Source organism: Phyllopteryx taeniolatus, chromosome 16, assembly GCF_024500385.1.
Source record: "Phyllopteryx taeniolatus isolate TA_2022b chromosome 16, UOR_Ptae_1.2, whole genome shotgun sequence".
Classification (NCBI taxonomy): Eukaryota; Metazoa; Chordata; class Actinopteri; order Syngnathiformes; family Syngnathidae; genus Phyllopteryx; species Phyllopteryx taeniolatus.
In genome coordinates this window covers 12,034,218-12,061,490 of record NC_084517.1, presented here as the reverse complement: position 1 = coordinate 12,061,490, position 27,273 = coordinate 12,034,218, and the positions used below count along the sequence as shown (strand labels likewise).

Sequence of the window (27,273 nt, the reverse complement as noted above, 5' to 3'; positions counted from 1 at the left end):
TTTAATTAATTTAATGAATTTTTATGCTCAGTGTGCATGTTTGATATTTCCTTTCTTCAGTTGCAATAACAATTACACAATTGCTGTATCATCCTATCATTGTTACTGATCTTGATACAATTGATTCTATTCCACATTACTGCAAAATACAACCACAATAATAAACATTGTGTTGAGTGTTGAAATAATATCGATCTGAAATAACAGTGTGAATCAACAGTGCACATTCTTATCTTTGTAAAAGCAGTATTTTTGAGAGTTCTTTTATTGGATGTTATTAGATTGCTCAAGTGGTCATATTTTTCCCCCCCAGTCTGAATCCCTTTTATAATCAGAATATTGTGTATATATATATATATATATATATATATATATATATATATATATATATATATATATATATATATAATATGTTACTTCAATAAGCTCACAGATATTGGAGTTAAGAAATGCTATGTGTTTGGGTTTAAAATTATGAGTATTTGCTTGTTAAGTATGAAAGGGGTGGATGTGTGTGTGCTTAAATGTGTGTATCGGACCTGCAGTGTGCCGTGCGCCTCCAGGAGAAAACATCGTCATTGTTCGTCTTGTTAGGCTTCACCTAATAATTCTCAATCATGCTAGTACAGTATGGTAGTGTACAGTATAAACTACACTATGGTACAGAGCAGTGTCGGGGGCATTGCTGGCATTATAAAGTGGTTGAAGGCTGCAGAGAAATTTGCAGAATTTGAAATAAACTGGCCTTGAATCCACACAGATTTTGCGTCTTCCAAACGTCAGTTAGTTCGTCAATATGCGCATATATTTACGCACGCACGCACAAATGTGTTTGTGGGAGGGGCGGGGAATCAGCAGCCTTGCTGATGTTATTGCTGTTTGCAAAATGTCTCATTTGGGATTTGTCAAAGCAGCTCCTCAGACGCAGTGTGTGTGCGCACCCGATTGGGGACTACCACAAGCTTTTGACATCACATCATTTGTGGCTTCCCAGTGGGCTTCGACAGAAGCAAGGATTACCGAGCAAATGGAAATATTTAAAGGTGGGATGGGAGAAAGTGGGGGGGAAAAGCAGGAGAAAAGGTTTCAAAGAAGTTTGCTCATTATGCATTTTCCTCAGTGATGTGTCAGCACTTCCACAGTGCCATGAATGACTGCTGATTGAAAAAGGCAACAATGGTCAAGATGCACAAATGAGCACAGTCATGGTTTATGTTGATAGTGAAGGAAAAACCTTTTCTTCCACTAGATCACTAAATGTGAACTTTCTCCACAATTCTTGCATGTACAACTTGCTGTTTTAGAGCTGAATCATTGTGATACAGTGGAACCTCCAAAGTCGAACGCCTCTGAAGTTGTAGAATATGAGCTTGAAACATTTTTGGGGAAAAGTAGGCTCTCAAAGTCTCACTAAACTTAAAAAAAAACATATACTGTAGGACCTCGGTCATGCTTTTTCTTTGGCTTTTTAAAATACCCCCAAAGAAGCAGCAGCTTCAACATGTCCTATAAAGAGTAAAATAATTGAACAAATAAAGTTACACAACAGCCTCCATTCAAAGCAGTAAAATTCCAGCATTTTACTTAAGTTAACTTCTAACTTCTTCCTAACCCTACCCCAAGGATCAACAAGCATAATGATAATTTATGTGCCCTCTTTTTGCCTCTCTGAAATAAAGCTGCTTTGAAGGGGCGGTCCTTCTCATGTAAATGAGCCACTGTTCAACCCCCCCCCCCCCCCCCCCCCCTCCTGTGCAGCTGAATCAATGCTAAATATGGATTTTGTTACCATAGTGACCGGGGGCGAAGCCGAGTAGCTACTTGTTCTTCAGCAGCCCACAGTCTGAAGAGAAAAGAGAGGCAAACTCAAAGTGTATTTTCACTCGTGAAGGCAGCACTTCATCACCAAGCTGCTGTGAATGCACTTGTTCTGTGCGGTGTTCACGGTGGGGTAGTGTGCAGAACAACGCAGGGAGGACGGCAGCTGCGCAAGCTTTCTACCACTTTAAACCAACTGAGTAAATTCAAAGTTGTGGAGATCTCTCTCTTTCTTTACAACATCATAGTGCGTCATTTGTCTTTTGTCCCAGAACTTGGGACCCAGGGACACCGTATCAATGATTGCTTCTTCAAGTTTCTACATGCCTTTTTCACTCTATCCAAAATAGCTTGCTCTTTTCACTCCGCTACCATCCCTCCAATTGGATATGCCATCTGACATCACGGTGCCGCCGCGGCAAAGCCCTGCTCCACTGCACCGTTTCCATTGGTGCGCCGTAGCAGCACATACACAATGAATGGGGTTGTCAACGGCGCACTACGCTTTTCTATGTGCGGTGTAAAAAGTTATTTAAAAGTTTTAATTAGTGTTGCCAGGCACATTGCAGAACACGGATGCCAACTGCCCCCACGTAGCCAATTTCGCAGCGCATTCAAGTATGTGGTGGTTTCGAGAAGCTTGTGCAGATAATGCTGATTTCGTTACCATGTTAGATTGATCATTTATTTCATTATTTCCAATGGGAAAATTGTTTGAAATGAGAACAACTTCAAAGTCACCCAGCGTCTATGCTTGACTTTGAGGTTACACTGTATTGGGATGCACTTTTTCATCTCTTCGCAATTTACTGTGAAAGGTGACAGTGGGCCATCAGGTAGTAATAAGGTAATATGATCAAAATATGAAATGACTATGAAGGATAGTATATATATATATGTATATATATATATATATAATTTTTTTTTCCATTTTGACCTTTTTTCACACTACGCTTCAGTAGCTCACAGTCTTGGAGAATCATATTTCCAACTTTCTCAATCACAGTATGAATGTAGGATCATTTTGAGACAGACAAAATGCCGTAAACTTCTATTCTTATTACAATATAGTCTGAACATAAGGGAAAAGGGATTCCATTACCCAATTAACATTTAGGACTAATAACTTATTCATTATTAAATTAAATATGACACCTTTTCTATAAACAGTGTTTTTTTTTTTTTTTTTTTTTTTTTTTACACAATACGTTGAAAGTCTTTGGTATCCAGTGTATTGTGGAAGTTGAGTTTGACGATACCATTTATGTTTGTTGAATGGACTGGCCTAACACGTTTCACCTCTCTTGCCAATAGTCCACACGGCTTCAGTTAGGAGCCTCATATTCCGGGTTGGTGTAGGAGAAGCCCATGAAGTCATCCTGGTCCAGGTTCATGATGACCAGCTTGTCTGTGGGCGTCAGGTCCACCGCCATTTTGGTGAACTCTTTGTCAAAGTTGCATGTGTCTCGACGGCTCTTCTGCAGGGTGGAGGGCGTATGAAGAAGAAGGGACATAGATGTAGAGGAAGAGCAAATGTGGATGGAAATGTGGTTTAATGAGGACAGGATGAGCAGGAAGAGACAGAGAATAGAAGTGGATATTTCATTAGGTACACATGTACCCTCGAAAGAGATGGACACTGTGAGAAACTACAACTGTAATAATAACCATTGCTAACCTTCATATATTGTTCATTTTCCATGCACAGGTCAACTTTGACCAGCACTAAGAGATGGACACTGTGAGAAACTACAACTGTAATAATAACCATTGCTAACCTTCATATATTGTTCATTTTCCATGCACAGGTCAACTTTGACCAGCACTAAGAGATGGACACTGTGAGAAACTACAACTGTAATAATAACCATTGCTAACCTTCATATATTGTTCATTTTCCATGCACAGGTCAACTTTGACCAGCACTAAGAGATGGACACTGTGAGAAACTACAACTGTAATAATAACCATTGCTAACCTTCATATATTGTTCATTTTCCATGCACAGGTCAACTTTGACCAGCACTAAGAGATGGACACTGTGAGAAACTACAACTGTAATAATAACCATTGCTAACCTTCATATATTGTTCATTTTCCATGCAGGTCAACTTTGACCAGCACTAAGAATATCCCAATAATAACTGTGTATAACAAATTCTGAACTACAGATAAAAACATTTTTTTCAAAATATATTCACAGCCTGTCTGACATAAATACATGGATTATTATTATTATAATATAATAATAATATTATTATATTTATTATATTATTATTATAATGTTTCAGAGAAAAGGGAAAGTGTATTTTTGAAACCCCTCAGAATGAGATGGTTATGTTTCACTGCACACAAAACACATACACACATATTTTATCTAGAGGCAATGCAAAGTTGGCCTGCGCTAAGGCAGAAAATTGTCAGAAGACAGCTCAAAGTCAAGTATTCCACATTCACAAAAAATTACAACGTTCAAGTCATGGTGAAGAATTACAATTTTTTTTAATGTCGATATGAGTAGTCTCTCTGTGAGAAAGGAAATAGCTTGGAAAATATCATATTTAACCCAGATATCAAGTGAAATTTAGTAACAAGGTATTGCAGTAGAGGAAATGCTCCTTGCCGGAAATAACCATTCTGTTAGGAATATATACATAACTGTAAGCCTCTCTACAGTAACTATTATGAGAGGCAATAATACTACTAAACTACTACGATGTATAATACTCTAAAGTGATCATTGTTTAGGGGAGTTACATAAATCTCCTATAGAAAGTCTTGCTTCTGTTTAGTTCTACTTTGATTGCTGAAGGGCATCCAGCTTAAATGCTGCTGACTTTTTGAGTTTGCCTATTTTTTGTCTTGCATTGCCTTGGTGACAAACTGCTTCTCAGGTGAGACTGAGGTGAGGTGAGGTGAGGTTTGTAGCCAGTCCTCTCAAAGATTAACTATAATATCGGTGGACCACTCTTGTCATGCTAATGTTAGCATGGGTGATAAAGCTGCTGTTGTGCTCGCACAAACGTTGCTGCACACTAAACTGATTAAATTGAGTTCATTCAAAGACATGGTTTTAAAACTCATCTTAAGAATACGCATTCATTGGCTTCACTGCTTTAGCTTTTAACCATCTAGCCAGTTCCAATTCAGTCATCTTGAATTTACTTTATATTGGATGCAGAGTAAATTATGAATGAATGAAAAAGTAATATCTAATATAAGGAGACATCTTTGGGTAGTTGTGTTAGGAAAAAAATGAATTACTAGGACACATCTTTTGGTTTAGAAACAATATTTCACATGTAACTCATGACGGTGAGAGCCATCCATTTTCTAAAACATCTGAGCAGATGTCGCAAAGGCAACTCAAAGTGTGGTGGGAGACAATACATTTGCATGGTGTCACTGATGGTTGTTGTGACATTATCTGTTTCTTCGGAATGGTGGTAAATAAACAAAACAGTGTCATTGCTGCTATCTGTATATACAGTACTACTGCATATGCTGCATGGGTATTTTAAAGATTTTGTCAGCTCATCAATTTACTGTCATTGGGTTTCTGTACAGCAAGGACTTGAAACACACACACGCAAACGCGCGCTCACACACATACACACAGCTGGTAGCCATGTAGGGCAGCTCCTAATGCGTTCCGTCTGAGCACGCTTGAATGTCGCTTAATGCTGTGAGGCAGAAAGATGGAGATATGAGAGGAGGAAGAAGAGAAGAGATAAACATCAGTGGCCTTTGGTGGAGATGTGCGATAGAAAACGCATACAAACCACAGGCTCTTTTGATTATTACATGGAGTCATTACTCCAAGTCATCCTTCTACTTCCTGCCTCCCGCCATTACTTTCCAGGAAGCAGAGGATTAGCGGCGAGTGTGTGCGTGTGTGTGTGTGTGGGAGGCACTGAGGAGAGGCGGGTGAATGAAAGGCGGGTATCGAACGCTGACCTGTTTTGGGCTGATAAGCGCCGGCTGCTTTGTGTCAAAGCCACTGGCTTTCATTTTTTAGGGCCGCAACATTTGGAATTAATTATCACATGCGCTCTGGCGGCTTACTGTGTACACCAGCTATTACATGCACGCCAATACAAACTTTAGACAGCTTCCTCTCCTACAGTATTTCTGTTGAAAATCATTTGCATTAAGTGCAGCTGCCTCACAGTGAATGATGAGATAAGCTTTAGGTTCCAAGATGTACTGCTTTTCTTGAACACTCACATGGAAGGTGATAATAAGACAAAAGAATATATTATTTCAGTTCATAGCAAGGCTAACTTGTTGTCAACAGTGGTGGCCAAAACATTGACCTTCATTTACAAGGGACTGTATTGTAATATACTGTACGTTCCTTGAAATTATATTAACTTATTATCTATTTTCGTCATTTGATTTTCTGGACTGCTTCCAGAAAGTGTACATATACGTTGGATTTTTTTTGTCCAATCAGATTTCGGCCTTTGTGTGCTGCTGTGTCACTCTAGTCTGCCCAGGGCCTTAAGAATCAGTAGTGCTGGCCGGTGTAACTTAAACTATATTGGCAATGGGACTGATTCTTTAAAGTCTCTGTAAAGTGAAAATAAAATGTCTTATGAATTTGACACTGGAGAGAAGAGTGTTGTTCACACAAGCCTGCCAAATTTCAATGAATAAAACAATCTCTAAGTATCGGAAATCAGGCTTCAAAATGGTGAACAATTGACGTTCTGTCAGTTTTCAGACGCCTGTCCAATGAATACGCTTAAAAACCTCCCCGCTCCACCTGTCCCCTGTCACTCAAATGTGTTTGTACATCATATGCTTTATATGTCCATCCATCCATTATCAAACATTGGGCTATCGCACAAACATTGGGCACAGCCAATACAACAATTTAGAATGACCTGAAAAAGAAAAAAAACTACTGGTGTACTTGAGCAACAGACATCGAACAGGTCGGCCAAGGGTATCAACAGCAGTTGATGACAGAAACATTGTAAGAGCTGTGAAGAAACACCGAAAGACAACAGTGAGTGACATCACTGCCAACCTCCACAGGGCAGGGGTGAAGGTATCACAATCCATTGTTTGAAGAAGACTTCGAGAGAGGCCATACCACAGGATGCAAACCACTCATCAGCAAAAATAATCGGAAGGCCAGATTGGATTTTGCAAGGAAGTACAGAGATGAGCCACACAAAAGTATTAAAAGTTTTATGTACTGATGAGACCAAGATTGACCTCTACCAAAGTGATGGAAAGGCCAAAGTATGAAAGAAAAGAAAGGATCTGCTGATGATCCAAAAGCACAAGCTCATCTGTGAAGCATAGTGGAGGGAATGTCATCGCTTTGGCTTGCATGGCTGCTTCTGGAACGGGACCACTAGTCTTTGATGATGTACTGTAACTCATGGTAGCAGCAGAATGAATTCTGAAGTCTACAAAATCATTTTGTCTGACAATTTATAGAAAACTAATCAGGAGAAGCTTCATCATGCAACAAGAAAATGACCCAAAACACACTACCAACACAACAGAGGAGTTCATCTGGGGAAAAAAGTGGAAGGTCTTAGACTGGCCAAGTCAATCACCGGCCCTTAAGCCAAATAGAGCATGCATTTTACCTCCTGGAGAGGAGACTGAAGTGAGAAACGCCCAGATGTTTAGACTTCATTCATGTTTACATATGTAACATTATGCATAAATAAATGACATTCATATATTTAACTTTTCTCTGAAGACACCAGCCATAAAGAAAACTAAATTTTAGCAAGTTCGGCTTCAAACAATCAACTGAAGTTATGCTTGTTTGCGTAGCATACGCAGGAAGTCAGCTAAGCTGTTTTCCAGGTTTGGTCACGTGACATTCCGCATTTAATGGATAAATTCAACAAACAGCAACTCAGATGAGTACAATGTATTTTATTTCAAATGTTAAATATTTTTGTCGTGAGCGGCTCGGTGGACGAGTGAGTAGCACATCTGCCACAGTTCAGAGGTTGTATTTTCAAATCCTGTGTGGATTTTGCATGTTTTCCCCTATCCGATTTGATTTTGCATGTTCTCCCCGAGACACGTTTCCTCCTACATTCCAAAAACACGTATGCTAGTTTCAGACATAGTACAGTACAAGTGAACTCCTTTGTAAACTAAAGACCCAACGCACAAGGTCTTCTGACTAAAAGGGGAGCTGCTGTCCCACTAATACTAAACAAGGGCCACACCATAATCAGAAAAATACAGTATATATATTACATACGTTTTTTTGTTTTTTTACAGTTCCTTGGATGGAAGGGGACATTAAAAAATAACCTTTGAGAATGAGCCACATGTTCCTTCACTTTGTCTAGAGACAAAGAGATTATACGATCAAATGTAGCAACCTGCTGTGGTATAATTCCCTTTCGGAACTAATGTATGCAAGCGCTGATTACTAGAAATCACATACAAATGATCACTGTTGCTGTCCTATTAACCTTTTGCAAAGACTCACCCCTACCTTCTGTAACTAAATCAGACAAGCTTTGAACACACCCTAAAGAAAAATACGTTTATATAAGTTAATATAAGTTATATGTGTATATATAAGTTTATATGTATCACATTTGTACAAAATAAAGACGAGAGAAGTTTGTTATGGTTAGGTTTAAGGGCTAGGGTTGGGGGTAAGGCAGTTTAGGACAGGTTAGGGTTAGGATTAGGGTGGGTTAAGGTTAGTGTGAGTCATATTACCGCCAACACACTAAAGAGACATACACTATATTGCCAAAAGTATTACCTCAATTGGCTTGATTCACATATGATTTTATGTGATATAATATGACATTGGCTTACACTGTTAGACATTCCTGTAAATTCTACTTTTATTTACCACATACCTTACAGTAAAGATTTTAAAGTGATTTTACAGGAATTAACTACGGTTTCCACTGCATCATGGGATTTTGGTTGACGTCACGCAGAGTTACTGTATTTTACATGCATCAGAATAATGAAGTTGTGGGATCCCAGCATGCATTGCGCCATTAAATGTTGAACTGTTGCCGTAATAATGACGTTAATCCTTAATGTTCATGAACGATAAGGATTAACGTAACATTGAACAGTGTGTTTATGTTACCTGTAGTTCGTTGAACGCATGTCTTATTTAACTCTCGCATTACATGTATGCTACACTTTTTTTTTTTTTTTTCACAAAACCCTGACTGTGGGTTGTGTGCAATAGAGTGACATCCCGGGCAGTTCTGCTGTGTGTAAGTGAATTTAGATAAGTGTTACCTGGCCTGATTCTTCTGTAAGTCAAAAGAACTCCTATTTACCTTGTGTAACGCATCAGCTTCACAATGAACAGAAACATTGACTTGACACTGTTGTTAGTAAGTTACTGTAATTGGAGTTTACAGTAACTCATTTCCAACTTTGTGGGAACAGTGTGAAGATGGACGCTTCCTGTTCCAATATGACAGTGCATAGATTAAAGTTCAGAAAGACACAGATGAGATCTAGATGTGGATGAATTTAACTGGCCTGCACAATCCTGACCTCAACACTATAGAACACCTTTGGATGAATTAGAGCGGAGACTGAAAGAGTGTGAGAGAGCTGGAAATGCTGTGCGTATGCAGTGGTGTCAGACAATACATCACAATCATATCAGACCTTTTAACTGGAACAAAATTAAAATAAAAAGCTAAGGTAGGGAGGAAATGCCTTAGTGTTTTTGTTTTATCATTGTGCCCGCGTGAAGGTTAAAGAACACCAACAACATCACAAGACAATTCATTGCAAATTTGTAGACCCTTTGAGAACCATTGTATGGTTATTGTACGTAGCAAGCGACAGCAGCAGCAGTTCAACCAGCGGCTAGCTTTAGTGGCTCTGCAGGGCTGTGTGTATGTAAGCTGTGTTGTGAATCTTATTTCCTTGAAGTCATCAAACCTGCGCTTCCCCCATCAAGGAAAGGCTCTTATGATAAGTGGCAGCCATGAAATATGCACAGCCTGTCGTAGCCGCCCGCCTCGCTTGGTTTGCCGCTCCATCGCCACCCTCCCTCTCCGTGCCCTCCTCCATTGTTGCATTCCTCCTCTCCGCTACTTCTTCTTCTTCGTCTCTTTTCCTTCCTCTCTCCAGTCTACTCCCCATCTGTCAGCCTCCATCACTCTAATCTCGCTACTCCACTGCATGTTGCACCAGTTCAGTAAATACAGATAGAGAAGCATAAATGCTGCAGACCACTATGAAAGCACACGACAACCACATCACACAACACAACTAACGCTAGTTTTTATTGTAAGCCTTCTGTTGAAAAATCAAAGAAATTTGGCACAAGGATATTGTAAAAAGCCTTTTCTTTGCCCATCCACACAGTTTGCACACTGAAGAGCAGTTTGATCACACGTTTGAAGCGCTGTGGACACAAAAACATGAAGCACCCCAATAGGTTACATGGAAATACTGTAAAAGCTCAATGATTAAACACCATTTCTCGTGCAGGAATCTTTTTTTTTCTTTTTTTGCTTTCCCGTCATTCAATAATACAATAATAAAACACCTTTTTGCCCTTTACAATACTGACCATAGGATGCACATTTCTATGCATCTGACAACTCTGATACGGTTTCTTTCTGTTATACAGTAATACAGAGAACTGCAATAAATAACAACAATGGAGGTGCACTATGGTGCTTTTTAGCTGCATCAACTGATTACATATCCACATTTATTTATGCATTCATAATAACGGATGGGAAAACGGATTATTGCGACAAAATGTATTTTAAGGATTTAAAAAAATATTTTATATTGAAATAATATTTAAAGAAAGTAAATCCAAATCATGACAGAATATTTTGTTAGTTTAAACTGACTAGCCATAACACCATGACCAGGCTTGTTTCGGTACATCTACTATTTGAAGTCTCTCATGTACAGTTGTAATGTGTTAAAGCGCTTTTTTTTTATTTGGTGGATGGATACCAGCTCGCTGGATATGATACAAGACATTGGCAAAAGAGTTGAAGTTGAGTTGGAGAAGTTAATGACAAATATTTGCCATTCATACCTGAGAATGTAGAGCACAATAGTTTATTGTAAAGGATCAATCTGGAAAAATCTAGAGCAGTGGTTCTCAACTGTTGTCACACTGGGATATGACTGCAAAGTCATAACCTACTTTTAAGAACAATCAAGAATATTTTTAAGCATAGGTGCACTGTGCTTACATGTTCAAAGGGCAATTCAGAGCACATTAAGAAACTAAGCGTGAACATAACTGCATGTATAAAAATTTACAAATCTCAACACTTATCTTTTCTCTTTAGGAAAGTGCAGCATCAATAGTTTGACTATTTTTTAAAGACATTAACAATGTAGATATGCAACAGTAACAGTTTTATCAGTCTGAATGACTGTGCTGTAAAACACCAATGGCATTTTCTTTTAATGCTGTCTCCATCTGACAAGCCTCATGTATCAGAAAGTGCATAAAACAGATTCTAAGTTCCTTCGTAGGACAGAAAATTAGAATGTAAGTACAAAAAAAATTCTGAATTCATCCAACGTGCGGACGCCTGTCGCACACACACCAGTAAATAATGTGTGGTGATACATCCCCCCAGTTCTAACCTGCCACGCTTGCGCTTGTCTAGCCTCATTTGCATTGACCATATATGGTAGCAGCAAGTCCTTTAAAGAATGTGCGGATGGACTACTTCCCTCTCCGAAAAAACAGGGCGGAGAAAAGCAAAATCTCTAAGTTCGACATTGAGGAACTTGTTGGAGAAGTGGAAACAACCCCCCCCCCCCCAAAAAAAAAACTCTCTGGAACAATTAATGCAGGTGTTTTCAACAAAAGGAAAAAATGACGTGGGACAATTTAACTGGTGCTGTTAATCCTGTTGGATCAGAAAAAAAGAGCAGTCACGGCCCACTTTAATTAATTGGAGGAGGACAAGCAATTAAGGATACCCATAGTGCAAGCATTATTGGGGCCACGTACGTCACTATAATATATGTACAGCCAGCTATCCTCAACCACAGCTCCCATGGAGATGCACATCCGGAGATATTCTATAGAATGAATGAATGAATCGTGCATTCCACCAAGGAATGTGGATCGCAGATTATTTGTCCATTGATTGAATGAAATTCTTCCTTGTTCACATAGCTGAATTTGTTGCGTGATGGTGCTTTAATTGAAATGTGGGCGCAATCTATGCCTCCAACTATGTTTGGGAAACCCTTGTTGAATTTTGGCTTGTTGGTGATGTCTGTATGGGAACTGGATGTACATTAGGGCTGGGAAAATAATTGCATCTAAGTGTTATATAAATAAAGTTGTGAGGTGAGTATTTGTTTCTGGTGTAAACTAGTAGCAGTTACCTAAAATGTTCCATGAGGGAACTTTGTACGCATCTGTACCATACAGGAAAAATCAGAATACAAAGGGATGTAATATTTTGATAGCTGTCCGCGATTGACCAAAATGTGTCCGCGACCCACTTTATTACCCACCAGTTGAGAAACACTGCTCTAGTGCATTCAAATCAACTATAAATTTGAAAAATACTTTTTACATTACATTCTTAGAGAAGCGAAACATTTTGTCCAATATTAAAAAAACAAACAAGGAAAATAGCAATTCAAAACAGTCTTCGAGTCTATTGCCTAACGTGTCATTTCTAGCCAGAATATTTGCATTTAAAAAAATAAAATACTACAAATTTGAGACCATGGTCCTCAGTCGGAAAAGGGTGGAGGAAATCCTGCCCCAAGTGGAGGAGTTCAAGTATCTTGGGGTCTTGTTCATGAGTGAGGGAAGAATGTAACGGGAGATCGACAGGCGGATCGGTGCAGCGTCTGCAGTGATGCGGACTTTGTATCGGTCCGTTGTGGTAAAGGAGCAGCTAAGCCGAAAGGCGAAGCTCTCAATTTACCGGTCGATCTACGTTCCTACCCTCACCTATGGTCACGAGCTGTGGGTTGTGACCGAAAGAACAAGATCCCGGATACAAGCGGCCGAAATGAGTTTCCTCCGCAGGGTGTCCGGGCTCTCCCTTAGAGATAGGGTGAGAAGCTCGGTCATCCGGGAGGATCTGAGAGTAGAGTCGCTGCTCCTCCACATCGAGAGGAGCCAGATGAGGTGGCTGGGGCATTTGATTCGGATGCCTCCCGGACGCCTCCCTGGTGAGGTGTTCCAGGCACGTCCCACCGGGAGGAGACCCCGGGGACGACCCAGGACACGTTGGAGAGACTACGTCCTTCGGCTGGCCTGGGAACGCCTTGGGATCCCCCCGGAAGAGCTGGATGAAGTGGCTGGGAGAGGGAAGTCTGGGCGTCCCTGCTAAAGCTACTGCCCCCACGACCCGACCCCGGATAAGCGGTAGAAAATGGATGGATGGATGGATGGAAAATACTACATTTACATTTGTATGAATAATTTAGGGCTTAACTGTAGCTAAATGAGGCTTAACATGATATACCATACCAAATACAATACACCCATAAAAATAAAGTCATGCATTTTCTATCACACTTGTCCTCATTAGGGTCGTGGGTATAGAGGAGTCAGCTGACTTTGGGCGAGAGGCGAGGCACAACCTGGACTGGTCGCCAGCCAATCACAGGGGTAATAAGAAAAATATTGTTCACTTAATAACTCTGACAGTATCAATCCAAAGTGAAAGTTTAAAACGAGAAGACTAGATTGTGTAGGTGTGTCTAATGTTATGGCCAGTCAGTGGAGAAGGTCTGTCAATGAAAACAGAGCCTTGGTGGATAATTTCATTAATAAGGGAATGATCAGCAGATATGGACAGTATGGTGCCGTGTGATGTGAGAAAGTAATTCTAGTAAGAATGAGTTGGATGGTGTTAAAAAAAGACTAATACATGTCAGTTCTAGTGAGGTTGGTGGTTCAGTGACAAATATGACCTATCCACAAATTATTGCTATCTAGGTTAAACACAACACAAAAGACAAACATTATTTTGCTTTTGTGACCTGTTGTTACATTCTGTGCTGCTGCGGTTTGAGAGGACTCCTTCATTGCACATGCAAACATCGCACTAAAACATTATCATTTTGTGATCCCGGGACTTGAAGTTTAGTCGCTAGGCAACACGACAAGTTGCCACAACACATCAAACCCTCTCTGGTGCTTCCACCTCAGCAAAATGACGTGCAAGCATTCATTGAAGCTGCTTTCCTTTCATTCCTCTTCCACCAGCTGTGCTGTGGAGCAACAAGTCAGATCGTGCTCCATATGAAGCAAGGTGGAGCCTTTGGCCGTCCAAACAAACAAACACAAGCGCAGGGCCAGCCAGGCGTGGCACTCGGAGGTCAGGCATGCAAAGTGCATTTTCATCCATTCGCACACATACAGTATATATTCTGTAAACAAGTACTGGAGCCATGCTTTTGTCAAACAAAAAGAAAGGAGCTGCTAGTCCCCAAAGAGGAGTTTTGGCTATCTAACATTGTATTCAAACCATATTTTACCATCATGATCCCCAAACAGCCACACAACACATCCTCCACTGTTCTCTGAGGGCATGATGGCAAAATACAGTGTCAAGTTCAACTTATTGATATAGTACTGATATAGACACTCATGCACGAGAAGGTCAAGCATTCCAATTATAGATAAGAATAAACACATGGACGCTTAAGATTAATATCGACGCTTTAAGGAGCACACCAGAATTGCAAGCCAAACTCAGAGCGTGCTGGAAGAGCCAAGGAAGGCGATGGGAAGAAAGTAACGTAAAAACGCTCTGTATGCTGCCTTGGTTTTTTTGTGTGTGTTTTTTTTGGTACTCCTGTGTGTGTTTGTGTGGTTTGCTCTATGTGTATGTCACTTTTCATTTATTTAACACAAAGTTTGTTCACACTGTAGGTTGCAAGCGTAAATAGCAGCACAACTAACCCCTCTTCTTTGATTCTGGCCGTCCTTTCAACATATTAGCTTAAATAATTTCGTAGGCCTTTTACAAACAGTAAAGCAATGCAAGTAGTAGTAGAAATGGGATGTTTTAAGCTCACTATTCGCAGGTGCTAGGGACCGGGCCGGACCGCGAAGAGCAAAAATCGATACCGATTTTAGAACAGCACGGCAGCCATGCTTGTTAACTGTGTCTTGAAGCTTGTCACTAGTCCTACATTAGGTATGTTAGTCACTTGTCCTAAATACTGTATATTCAGTCCTATTGTATGTTATTACCTCACCAAAGGCTAAAGCATGTATTGATGTAGTGAATTAGTAGGATTAGATTAGAGGATCTTGTTCAGTAACATATTGAAACAGATCTGGATATTAAGGTGCAGATCACACTTTATTAGATATGTTTGGAGTTTTCACTATGCTGTGAATAGGTTACATAATCCCCTATAACATTTTTTTTAAACACTTTTGTTTTTGTTTTTAGGTCTCTACTGTGTGCCATTATAGTTTAAAATGTACATTCCTTTAGAAAAATACAATAAATTGAAGTAGGTGAAGGAGCTTAATTTAGACAAAAGTAGAGCTTTTCCACCATTTTGGTGCCAAGGAACTATGTTAATGTGAGTTCAGACAAAAGTAGAGTTCATTTAGACAAAAGTAGTGTTTTGCTAAAATTTTTTTGATATGTATAGGCAATATAAACCTTTCTGGGGAGGGTGTCAATTACTCACTGTAGCAGTGTACTTCATACACACACTTTGCTTCATCACTGCTGCTGTCCGCTATTGTTGTTTTGGCTGTGACGTACACTGATCACTCAGGTGCATCCTTTGTTTTCACAGCTGTTTGTTTTGTTTACACAGAAATGATAATGGTTTTGATTAGAAGCTCCATAAACATTAGTGTCCAGATAGACCAATGGCCAAAACAGTTCAGATCGGTTTTCAATTATAAATGTTGTGTAAATTGTCATTACCTCAATTTTCACCTTCAGAAGGGAGTGGTTGCTGCAGTGTGAAAAAAAAAATTGCGTTCATTTGTGTTTGTAACGCATAACTTGATTTTAAGTATTTCTGGGTTAGAATGTTTCAGGTTGCACAGGGTTGCAGAGACTCGTATGTATGTACCATATGTGTGCGTGTGTGTGTATGTGTGTGTGTGTGTGTGTGTCCCAATGTCCATAAATGAGCTTCAATTAAGCCTGCTCTGCGGCAGGAGCACTTGGAGCGCTTCCAGGGAACTCTGGGTTGATAAAAGAGAATCCTTGGAACTCGTCCTGGTCCAGGTTCTGAATCACTTCCTCGTCGGGAGGGGTCAGCACTGGCGGGTGGCGTGTGAAAAAACGGTCAAAGTTCTCAGCGTCCCGTCCACACTGTTGAGGAGGGTGGGGCAGGAGGGGGAAGAGCAGGGATGGACGAGAACGGATGGATAAAGGGGAGGGAAACAAAAGAAGGAGGAGTGACGGGTTGAGGCAGGGAGTGAGATGACATCACTTGAACATGGTTTCAAATAAGTGCTCCTACTTTGGGCTGTGCTCCAGTTTACACTTGCTGCCGATTTGGATCATTCCTGAATACAGTGGTACCTTAAATCGACCAAGTGACGACTCGTAACAGGAAAAACTAATTAGGGGCACTTATAAGTAAAGGTACCACTGTACATTTAAAGTGATACAAGATCCCTCGGCTGAATCCCAGCACACCTCAGGAACATTGATTTCCTGCTTCCAAATATTTGAAACATATTCAATTTCATTTTAAACATAAGGCCACTGAAGTCTCAAACACCCTGTGGTGGTGCACTTACAGTTCACTTAGAAGTTCCAAATTGTTTCTGTTTTCATTACATACAAGTGACAACCCTTCTAAAAGGTATCAAAGCTCACAAGAAAAGTTCATGTTTACTTCATGTTACGTCCTCAGTTTGACCATGAGGACCCTCCCAAAAAGCCTTTAAGCCCAGGAGGTGTGTCGCCCTTCTAAGTGCATGAAGCAAGTTATTAACTTCAAAATGATACTTTCCCGACAGCAGGCCTCATGGGGGCTTTAAGACAAGCTATTTTCTGTGTGCGTGTGTGTGTGTGTGTGTCTCCATCACTGCGCTTAGCTTTAATTAAGAAAACAAGGATACGATATCCTCTGACAACGTCACCCGGAGGAAAACTCCAAAACTCATTAAATCTGTGTATTTCTGAAGGCCAAATGAAATGGAGCCACCGTGTTTATAGTTTAGGGAAAAATATGAAATACACTGAGGTCAAACGGTATTTTCAGCTAATTACTTGCCTTTTAACCTGTTTGGGCAACCAGATGGGACAATGTTGCCCTATTGAGGGTGCAATTTAGAATGTAGTAATCAAACCTCTATTGCATTCAAAGCATGTCACTTGGTTTAGTTTGTATCTAATGTGCATTGAGAGTAGTCTAGTTATTGTTTCAGAAGGCTTCCGTTAAATGGTACAGTGCACTCCAGGGCAGGTTTCATTTGAGACTGAGCCTGTGAGCATGCAAATAAAAGATACACAAATGTGATACAACCATGAACACAGAGAGTTGGACAAATAAAAATGTGAGGATGGATGAACAGTTGGGTTGATGTGTTAACAGATAAACACATATGCATAAAGGGAGGATGGATGGAATGCTATGTTGAGAAGGATGAAGTGACTGGCAACACATTTAAGGATGGGCACATACTGTAGATGAAGACATTTCCACAGTAATAATAAGTGGAAGTGACAGGCCAATTCAACAGTTGTGGGAGTCAAAAAGTCAACCAGTCAGTCAGATATTGGATCCAGTAGCCACACGTTCCAAAGCTGCTATTCGACACAACCGCAGTCGTACGTCGTACCAACCGCTTCCTTTAGTCAACATTGGATTGTCTGTAAATAATCCCAACAGTCAGACATCTGCGCGAAACTACTACTGTAGATCCAGAGACTTTAGCCTGCAGCCTGTGGGACAACAGTTGACAGCCCACAGGATACACTCACCAGCCACTATATTAGGTACATCTTGCTCAAGTACATGTGACTCTCCTGTACCAGCACATAATACCAAAGGTATTCTATTGCAGTGTTTCTCACATGGAGATCTTTTTTTTTTCTTCCATGTCATATCATTATTACGACCGGTCTGCTAATAAAACAAACTAAGCCAATTAGTCCTCCTTACTTAAGCTTTGGGCCAATTTAAAGCTCTGATATGATTGCGATCAATCTTGACCTAAGTCCCTTTTTTAAAGAACAGGCATATATTTTTGAGAATATATTATACTTCTGTTAAAATAAACTACATAAAGCTTTTACAGAATAAAAGGCATTAAATGAAAATAAAGTTGTATTTTTGAAAGTCACAAATTCAAATGACTTTCTCCCCCTGTTAAATGTTGACATTAATATCAGATTACTCTGACTTGATTTTGCAAAAATACGACTTTACTTTGTAGAATTACGACTTTTTATCCTAACAAAATACGTTTTGATTCTTGTATTGATTGACAAAAAAAATACAATTTCATTCTCATACCATTACAAAAATGTTTCTCTCTTTCAGCTCCGAAAAGGTAGCTGGTTCGAATCCCGGCTGCAACTGTCTGCATGTCGAAGTGTCCTTGGGAAAGACACTGAACACTAACTTGAAAGACACTGAACACTAACTTGCTCCCAGTGGGCCTGGCAGCAGTCACCCATTGGTGTGTGTGAATGGGTGACTGTGCGTTGGGCACTGTGATAGTGTAGATGAACCGCTATATAAGTGCAGTCCATTTATCATTTATTATGATTATGAGGGGTTCCCTGAAAAAAATTCTCCACTGTAAGGATTTCATGAACCCAAAAACTTGGATAAATGTGCGGTGAATGTGAATACCATTCGAAATGCTTGACCATTCTCTTTCGAGGTTTTTTTTACAATAGTTTTGTAATTGTGTTTAATAGGTGTACCTACTAAAGTGGCTTGTGAGTATATAATTAAATGTGCTATTTCAGAAGCACACATACCTAACAAATATTATTGTGTCATTTAAAGTGCCCACAAGATAGCTTTCAAAATGAAAAACATAACTTCACAATATTCCTAAAAAGAGGGCTCGTCCTCAGTGTGCAAGATAGAATCGAGAGATAAATAAAGATAAATCAACAAAGAGAATTGACTAGACAACATACATTAGCGGTCCCAGTGGTGGCAGCAGGACCAATGTTTAATTTTTAACACTAGGACATTTGCAGGAACAAAAATACATAGATGCACTCACGCACTGTTGTATAAATGCACACAAAAAGGTTCCTCACACACCGCCCGAAACACACACACACAGACACACACACACACACACACACACACAATCATAGACTCAAACACACAAAGAGACAAAAAAGGACATGTCGCACACAAACAAAGCAGCAGGTCAAGACAGCTGCATAAAAACCCAACAACCCAGAAACACCCTTTACCAGCAGTGAAGCTTCAGGCTGCGTGAGTACGTGCGCGCATAATAATGCCGCATGTGTGTGAGTCACAATGACATCATCGTGCTTCGAGTTCTGATCCAACTAAATTAATTGTAGTGATAAAAATCAAGAACAACAACACACCAATACAAGGTTGTTTTAGGTCACTCTGTCTGACTAGTATCCTCTCACCTTTTCCCCAGAGGATTACTCTAAACTCCAACTGACCTCAGTTGTAAATGGCCTAAGAACTTTTGTCAGATAAACTCATTCAGTTCAAAACAAACCAAAATCACGTTTCTTATTCTTAACAAGGTCACGGCCATCTTCATATAATACTTCAATTATAAGAAGAGACATGTGATCACTATTAGGACTCTTTTTTTTTTTTAAAACCTGAGGATTTTTCAAATCTTAAAAGATTTTTTTTATTTTATTTGTTACAGACCCCACACATGAAGATGAAAAATCAGGCAATAAAAATTAACAATTTTGGTTGGAACGTGCATGGTGTGCTCTTATAAGCTCAACACAGAACACCAAACACAAAGATTCGGTTCCCCTATCGATCTCTAATGTAGTCTGTCTAAGACCGAAATCTCGCATGATCAAATGTGATAGAACAAAAACGAAAAAGAAAAATAGCAACACACCGTCGAAGAGGACACACGAGAGGAGGAAACATGGTGGTGGCCTTGGGAGGCACTCTTGGGCTTCCCCCAGCTCGATGAGTTCCTCCTCCATTTCTGAGGTCCACTGGACTTTGTGTTTCAGGTGTGTGAACTGTGTTATTTTACTGATATGCTTTTATTTTGAAGGCCATTTTACAGGCTACCAGATATGTTTGCCTTGATGTTTCCCGAGTGTTGCCGAAGGGACTGGAGGTGGGAGTTTTGTAGAATGGTGATGTCGTCAATATAGACTTGCTTTGGAAAATATTTTTTGCCGTCTGGTCAACCCACTTATACAAAATACATCGGGTTAGAGATGTTTTTTGTTTACAGCAGCTTTCTTATTCTTCAGTCAGGTCGCTTCTTGATTGGCTACATTCTGTTTCACAATTAACTGAGTCATGACTCTGAGGTAGTCTGCTTTCTCCGCAAACAAAGATTTTTGGTCGTAAAGATTAAACACACTTAATATTTAGGATGGTCGGCGCTGATCCATTACGGACCCTATTATCTGGACAAATACACTCTTAACAGAACTCAAAACAAAGGATAGTCTTATAAGATAATCTTATACAACATAACAGAGTCTGGCGTTTGTCATCCTTGGTCAGGAAGGGGCAAAATCCGGACAAAAACAGCCCGATTTTCCGTGCTTTACACTGGAAAAAAAAACCTTCTCAAAACAAGTTAAAAAAAATATATTAAAAACAAAACTTTTTTCCCCTAAAAAAAGGTGAAAAATCTACCAACGGAACTCATGACTCATTCTTGTATCTTAAAAAAAGTCGTTTTATCTTGGAAAAAAGTCAAAACTGTCTTAAAATAAGTACAGTAAAATGTTTCCACAAGTGTACTGCCAGGATCGCTATGTCCTGACTTACCTGTGACTGTCCCATTCAAAGGAGAGAGAAAGAGACAGCAAGTGAACAATGACAGAAGATAGCAGAGAGTTGAGAGGAAGTCATCTGCAGCAGTTTAGCATTCCAACCTTCGATGATACTTCTTCACAGCGGGTCAAACTTACAGCTTTGGGTTTGAATGGTGGCTGCACCTCCTTGTTCTCCAATTTCTCCCAATCCATGTAGCGGAAGAAGCTGTGGTCCCTGATGTCTCGCTCCCCCTCTGGAGCGCAGCCTAGTCGCTTGGCTGGATGCTTGGTCATCAACTGGCCAGACAGAGAGAATAATAGAATGAGGATTATTAGCGTTCTGGTCTCATGGCACATGCAGGATTTGTCTGGCGTATTGTTCATTCTCATTTGTTTGAACTGTTTGGGGGCTGCCGCTGCTGACATTCAAGTGTTATTTGCCACATAACTTGTGTGTCTTCTCTTTCAAGATACTCTACTGTCGCAATATCAATCTATGAAGGAGACATTCTCCCCCCCCCAAATTTAAAATAGTTTCCAGATGTCTTCACAAAAGGTCTCTGATATTCGTCCATTAAAATATGCATATAGAATTACAGCATATTTAATATCGGACTTTCACACTCTGGTTCTAATCATTTGTTCTTTTTGGGGACGAGGGGGTTGTTCTGCCTCACGCAAATGTCGAGTACAGCTTTTGTAACCATGACGACTGGGGGCAGCACTAGCAACTTTTCCGGGCCTTCTAGCAACTATTCGCTAAGGAACAAAAACAACTTTCTACTTTTTGTGCTGTTACTTCCGGAGACTGAGATTCCCTACAGAGCATTACATTACATTTTCCATAATCTGTCCCCTTCAAAGTAAGTTACTCACAGCTTTTCTAAACAACTCTTGGTAAAACATTCTTAAGCGAATATAAATGAGATTGGCTTGTTTGTTACACTGTACAGCTCGGTACAGTTGTACTTACTTTACAGTAGTTTCGAGTGGACAGTTTTCTACTTCAAAATAGTACAGAAGAGAAGTGTGAAACGTATCAAGTAAACTGACCGCTGTGTAAAAATGGAGACTGTGCAATATAATACTGCAGTGTCCAGTCTTGAGGCATGCACAACAATAGGGTTAACTCTGTTTATTTTTGTCATTTCTCGTCGTGTATCCGCAAATGTTGCAGCAATGATGATAATGCTCAAGCAAAGAGCAACCGGCAGTGGCTTGTGTCACACAAATGCACTTAATACCACAGCTATCCATGAAACTCATACATGCTTTTGCCAATTGGAAAGCAGCAATTGTGTGCCAAGCTGTGCCTAACATGTAGTGGAAACGGGGCATTTTAAAGAAAGTAGTAAAACAAGCGTGCCACTACACACCTAAATGTTAATTCTTTGTCTTACCAACTAAGATATTTTGGACAATTCTATGCTTCGTGGAACACTTTGGATAAGCCCCATAAAGGCATGCTTGAATGAGTTTGGTGTGGAAGAACCACCTAAGAACTGGCCTGCGAGCACAATCTCAGATGTTATAGCTTCAAATGGGCTACTGTCAGTTCTTGTGGATCTATGTAATGGCTTGGTATCTCAAAACCTTTGTCCATTCTTTCTATGTCTTCATAAGGCAACATATTTGGTTTATTAATTTTATTTCTTTGCAAGTTTCAATGAGGATGGTGTCAAAATGGACTGACGGCTAACTTTAAATAAATAAGGCAAATATTATAATATGCAAAAACAATATAGAGGATCACATAACTAGAATAATTGAAAATTCAAAGAACGACATGGCAGATTTTGGTGAAACATCACACAACATTATGCTGCTTCAATATCCCCAAGTTTCCATTTAATTTATTTCTGCTTCTGTTCGTGATTCTTTTTAGTCTAGCTCCACTTTGTATATACAGTAGATATACTGTAATGGTGATCATTCCTTTTCATTTGGCCTCTTTCTATGAACCATTCCACTCTCTATGAACAAATAAGCAACCAACTTGAAGCCTGCAGACACAACTGTTGTTTTTGCCCTTGCATTTTACCATGTTTGTTTTCCCACAGGGAAAATCAAAGAGCATTTGTAATGTCTGTCCATGCAAAACCTTAAGAAAGGCAACAAGGCCAATGACGTCAGTATGTATTTGTGTAGGTGGGGCGTGCCTCCCTGAGGAGCAACAGTCATAGCTCATTACATTAGCACTAAAATAACATTTTCCACGGGTCAGTCAATTACGCACACACAAATGCAGACGTGCGTGCACCAGCACACGTGGGTCGCTCACAGAGACACACGTTCTCCTAAATAAACACAAAAATATAGAAAGGACTTGTTTACTTTGTATATTACACACTCTGCTGCTTCCGTCCTCCTTTTTCCTGGACCGTATAAAGGCTGACAGATAAAATTGTTCTCAGGCAACTCACTGCACCTGTGCCAGTGAAATAGAATTGGGGAATACGAAGAACGTTCAGCAGTTTTCTTTTTTTGACAGTGTGGACTCAAACACTGCTGTAGAGTCAAATTAATATTATTAATGACCGCACAATTATTAGATATTTGGCACCCTATCAAAATGAATTTGACCCAATTTATTTATTTTGCAGATCTGAAGTTGTAACTGATATGCTCCCGCATAAGGTTTATTTTGATAGACACTGAGACAACCCCCTCCCCCTTCTTTTGTTTCCATTGTCCTCGGGCGCCTCCAGTGCCACCACGCCGCAACCAAGCTGGCAACGTTTTCGATTGAACAAGCCGGCCATGCGGCTTCGATCGCTTTTCCTAGCCACGATCGGTCGGCGGAGCCTCAGCGAGCAACTACCGGCATCCCGTACCGGTCCCGCACGCATCTGAGGGCCAGAGCTCGGCCCGCCACTAGTTCAACTGGCAGGAAAGTTACGAGCGCATCCAAAAGGGACAACAAGTTTCCGTTTTCTTTCCTTTTCCATTTTTTTTGTTTTTATTTTTGTACATCTTTTTCCTTCAACCAAACCTGCTTTGTTTCCACCTGAGGCCCGGAGGAAGACCACTCCCAAAGACCAGCTGATCTGCGTTCGTGAGTCGACACTGCAATCCTTACTATGATGTACAACATCAGTGCCTAATAATTTGGAGGAAATTATTAGGTTCACACAAAATCCCAACTTTGCTTTCTCTCCCTCTGACTCAATGCAGTAAAGCCTCACGTTTCCAACTTTAGTCCAACACACGATGTCTAGTCCCCTTTTCATATGCTGATTTTCCTTCTTTTTACCGTTATTAGTGTTATTTTCTTTCTTTAGTTAGACCTCTTTTGTGTGTTTCTCTCTAGATCCCCTGTAGATGTCGGAAGTAACGCAAGCGTCGCTTCCGGCTTATTCTTTTCTACCAAATTAATTACATTTTAATTCGACTAATAGACGGTACAGAAGTGAACCAATGTGGATGAGGATTTCTTTCTAAAATGTTTTTATATTTATTACAGAGTAGTGATTATTTTTGCCAAATCAATGTTTACAGAAAGTGCATACCCGTATATTTTGGGGATATGTTTCAGGCACACCTGCAGTAGGTGCAAATCTGTGAGAAACATTTTTCTAACAGTTTTAGCCCTCTAACACTCTTTAATCATGGTCTAACAAACAGTGTGATGTGACGTGACGAGGGAAAAGAATCTGAGCAATTTTGTTCTTGCATCTACTAAAAATGACAATGTATTTATGTTGATGATTGTTCAGACTTTGGAGCCTGCTAAAGTTGTTTTCGTCCCCCTTTTTAAATACAAAAACACCACTGGATTTTACGATGTTACTGCCAGTATATTTTTTGCTCACTATAATTCAGTTGATCCTGAAGCCATTAATATATTCACCCATGACAAAAATATTTCTTTCAGCATTCTCCAATTTGAGGCATGTCTCTTGAGCAGTTGCGCAGTCAAACAGAGGTCCCTGTTCTATGTTGATGGTAAGATAAACTAACAAAATAACATTTTGCTGGCATCATCAGAAAAATTATCTGTTTTTTTGCCTCATCAAAACTCTGATAATTCAATCATTTGGACGATTATAGCATCATGTTTTGAGCTACATGCATTCTTATTTCCTACATTAGTGCTGCTCCAATTCATAAAAAGAGACTCTCATCTCATGTGGTGGTGTGAGAGTATGTGTGTTCACTTGTCTATGTGTCGGAACAAATATGTTCAATTAGTCTTTGCTGTAAAGTCGTGTGAAGTTGAAGACTTTGTGTACGTAAGAGCATGTCTCTATAGAATATAGCTGCAGTGCATATACTGTATGCGTCTGTTAGCATCCATTTGTGTGTGTGTGTTTGTGTGTTTGTGTGTGTGTAGCCTATTGCTGGCTATGAAATATAGATGCTGGCTAGGATTTGAATCAGGGGAGTGGAAACATCTTTGATCACACACATTGTACATACACATACAGTATGCACGCTCGGCAAGCTGTCGACGATTTTAAAGTGTATCTTATTGAAACCATAAATTCTTCAACCTATTAGGAAGTGGGAAAACTCAGTGTACCATTACTTACAATGACACAATCTTTGAAATTATGTGTTACGTGTAGCAGAAAACCTTGCACTTCCTGGCACTGTATTTTGATAAGAAAACTAACATGACAGGCTTCTTGCGGCAAAGTTAGCGATCACATTTGCACGTTGTCTTCCCTTCTGTGAAAAACAGTTTTGGTTGCTGATTTGTCTTGCAAATGGAAATATCATGTCAGGCTTCAGGTAGTCTTCATGCGCGCGCACACAGGCATTGCATTAACCCAGGCGCTGCTGTCAGGGCGCGGTGGAATCTGTGGGGGTGGACTGAGGCGAGCTTTCATGCTCCAATGGTGATCCACTACAACCCAGTAATCATCACTAATACATAACGAGGCCTGTATATGAGTGTGTAAATGTGTATGCATATGCGGGTGTGCTTGTAACCCCAAGACTGAACATTGTTGTCAACAATTTGCGAGTGAATGCACGACGAACGTCTTGAATGCCTGCACGGCTGTGAGAGTGGGTCTATCTGATTCATGCTTGTTGAGTGTAAGGTGATGTTGTACTGTGTGCGTCTATATGTGTGCGCGTGAGTGTGTGTATGTAAGGGTATGCTTGTCTTTGATGAGGACCCTCACCTTTTTTTTGTGACTCATCTATACCCAATGGACACATCACATTAGGTACATCTACATGAAACTATTGACAACTGCAACATAAAGTATGCCCTTAGAACTTAATTAATTAATGCTCAGTTTTCATTTGGCGTTGTCAGAGATATTTATTTAACAATATTTTGGTAACTTTTGAAGCTGCATGAAAGGGACACATTAGCAAAATCTCAGCAGTGGTGAGCTGTCAGGGCCAGTTGTATATATGCTGTAATGATGACTTTACTACTACCACACGTTCCTGCTTGCTAGCGCTACACACGAATTGGTGGTGAGTCGAATTGACTCGCGAATGCGCTGGAAAGAAAATAATTCTGAATCCAAATTTTCACATTGGAATCTCAACGTATTAAAGAACAACATACTACTTACTTTATTCTGACTAGAGCCACAATGTTGGCACACCACATTTACTTCCTTTGTTTACGTCCGCCGCCATTTTGACTTACTGCACATGCGCATGTGTGCAGTTGTACAGCAGCTACTGTAGTCCTGGAGCTGATCATGAATCACAAATGAGCGAAGCCGCGGTGCAATGAATTGGATAAAGTTATGCAAGATTGTGCCTACACACATTGTGGTAGATGATTGACGACAGTGAGTAATTAGCAACTAACTAGGTGACCAGTGAAGCAGATGTTTCCAGCCAGCCAGCGTGGATTTACGAGACCCGGGCAAAACAGACCACAGCCATGATGCGGCAAGGGATCCTGGTTAAGGTAAACAATTTAAAACCGTTTTTAACCGTTTTTTAATTTTATTATTTATTTAATTATTATCCAATCATATGCAGTAACCTGCTCACTGAATACGAATACCAATGCAAAGTACAAACACAATAATAAACATACTGTTCAATTAATACTGCTCTGTGTCTAAGTGTCCATCAAAGTAAACCTTATCATTTGGTAATGGCTGCTCTACTGAAGCTCATTAAAATTGTGAAGGTCTATCTCATGTTATGGCCATGATGCATTTCATTAACTTAAAGAGTATCGTACAGCAGAATTCAGTCAAATATGATGATTATCGATGAAACTTGGGATTACCTGGTCCGAGGCCAACGCTTCCACACATCTTGCGCGTGTGTGTGTGTTTCTGTGTGTCTATGCGCTCTAAATCTAGCGCGATCAGTGAGGCACAAAAATGGTAAACGACATAGAGGTAATGTGTAATGAAGGGGGAGGACCTGCTTATACCCATTGAAAAGTGGTCCAGCCCAGTGTGGCGGCTTCATTTTAACTGTCCAGTCTATTCTGAAGAGTTCCCACAGCTCAAGCCATTTCATTAGTGCAGTGGAGTGCGTGTGTGTGTGTGTGTGTGTGTGTGAGAGAAAGAAAGAGAGAGAGAGATAGAGATAGAGAGAGAGAGAG

At 40.1% G+C, this 27,273-nt stretch overlaps 1 protein-coding gene across 2 annotated transcripts in view; it reads right to left on the bottom strand.

Moving 5' to 3' along the window:
• Positions 1-2,751: 2,751 nt before the first annotated feature.
• Positions 2,752-27,273, bottom strand: part of prkcbb (protein kinase C, beta b) — an 88,243-nt gene continuing 63,721 nt past the window's right edge. The window contains exons 16-17 of one of the 2 annotated variants that reach the window (XM_061749744.1): positions 20,892-21,032; positions 2,752-3,296 (exon numbers count right to left, since the gene is read on the bottom strand). In XM_061749744.1, coding sequence (XP_061605728.1) covers positions 3,144-3,296; positions 20,892-21,032 — 294 coding nt within the window. In that variant the 3' untranslated portion in view covers positions 2,752-3,143. Of the gene's footprint in view, positions 3,297-10,061; positions 16,116-20,891; positions 21,033-27,273 lie in introns of those variants that run through there. The other variant, XM_061749743.1, reaches the window with a different exon arrangement.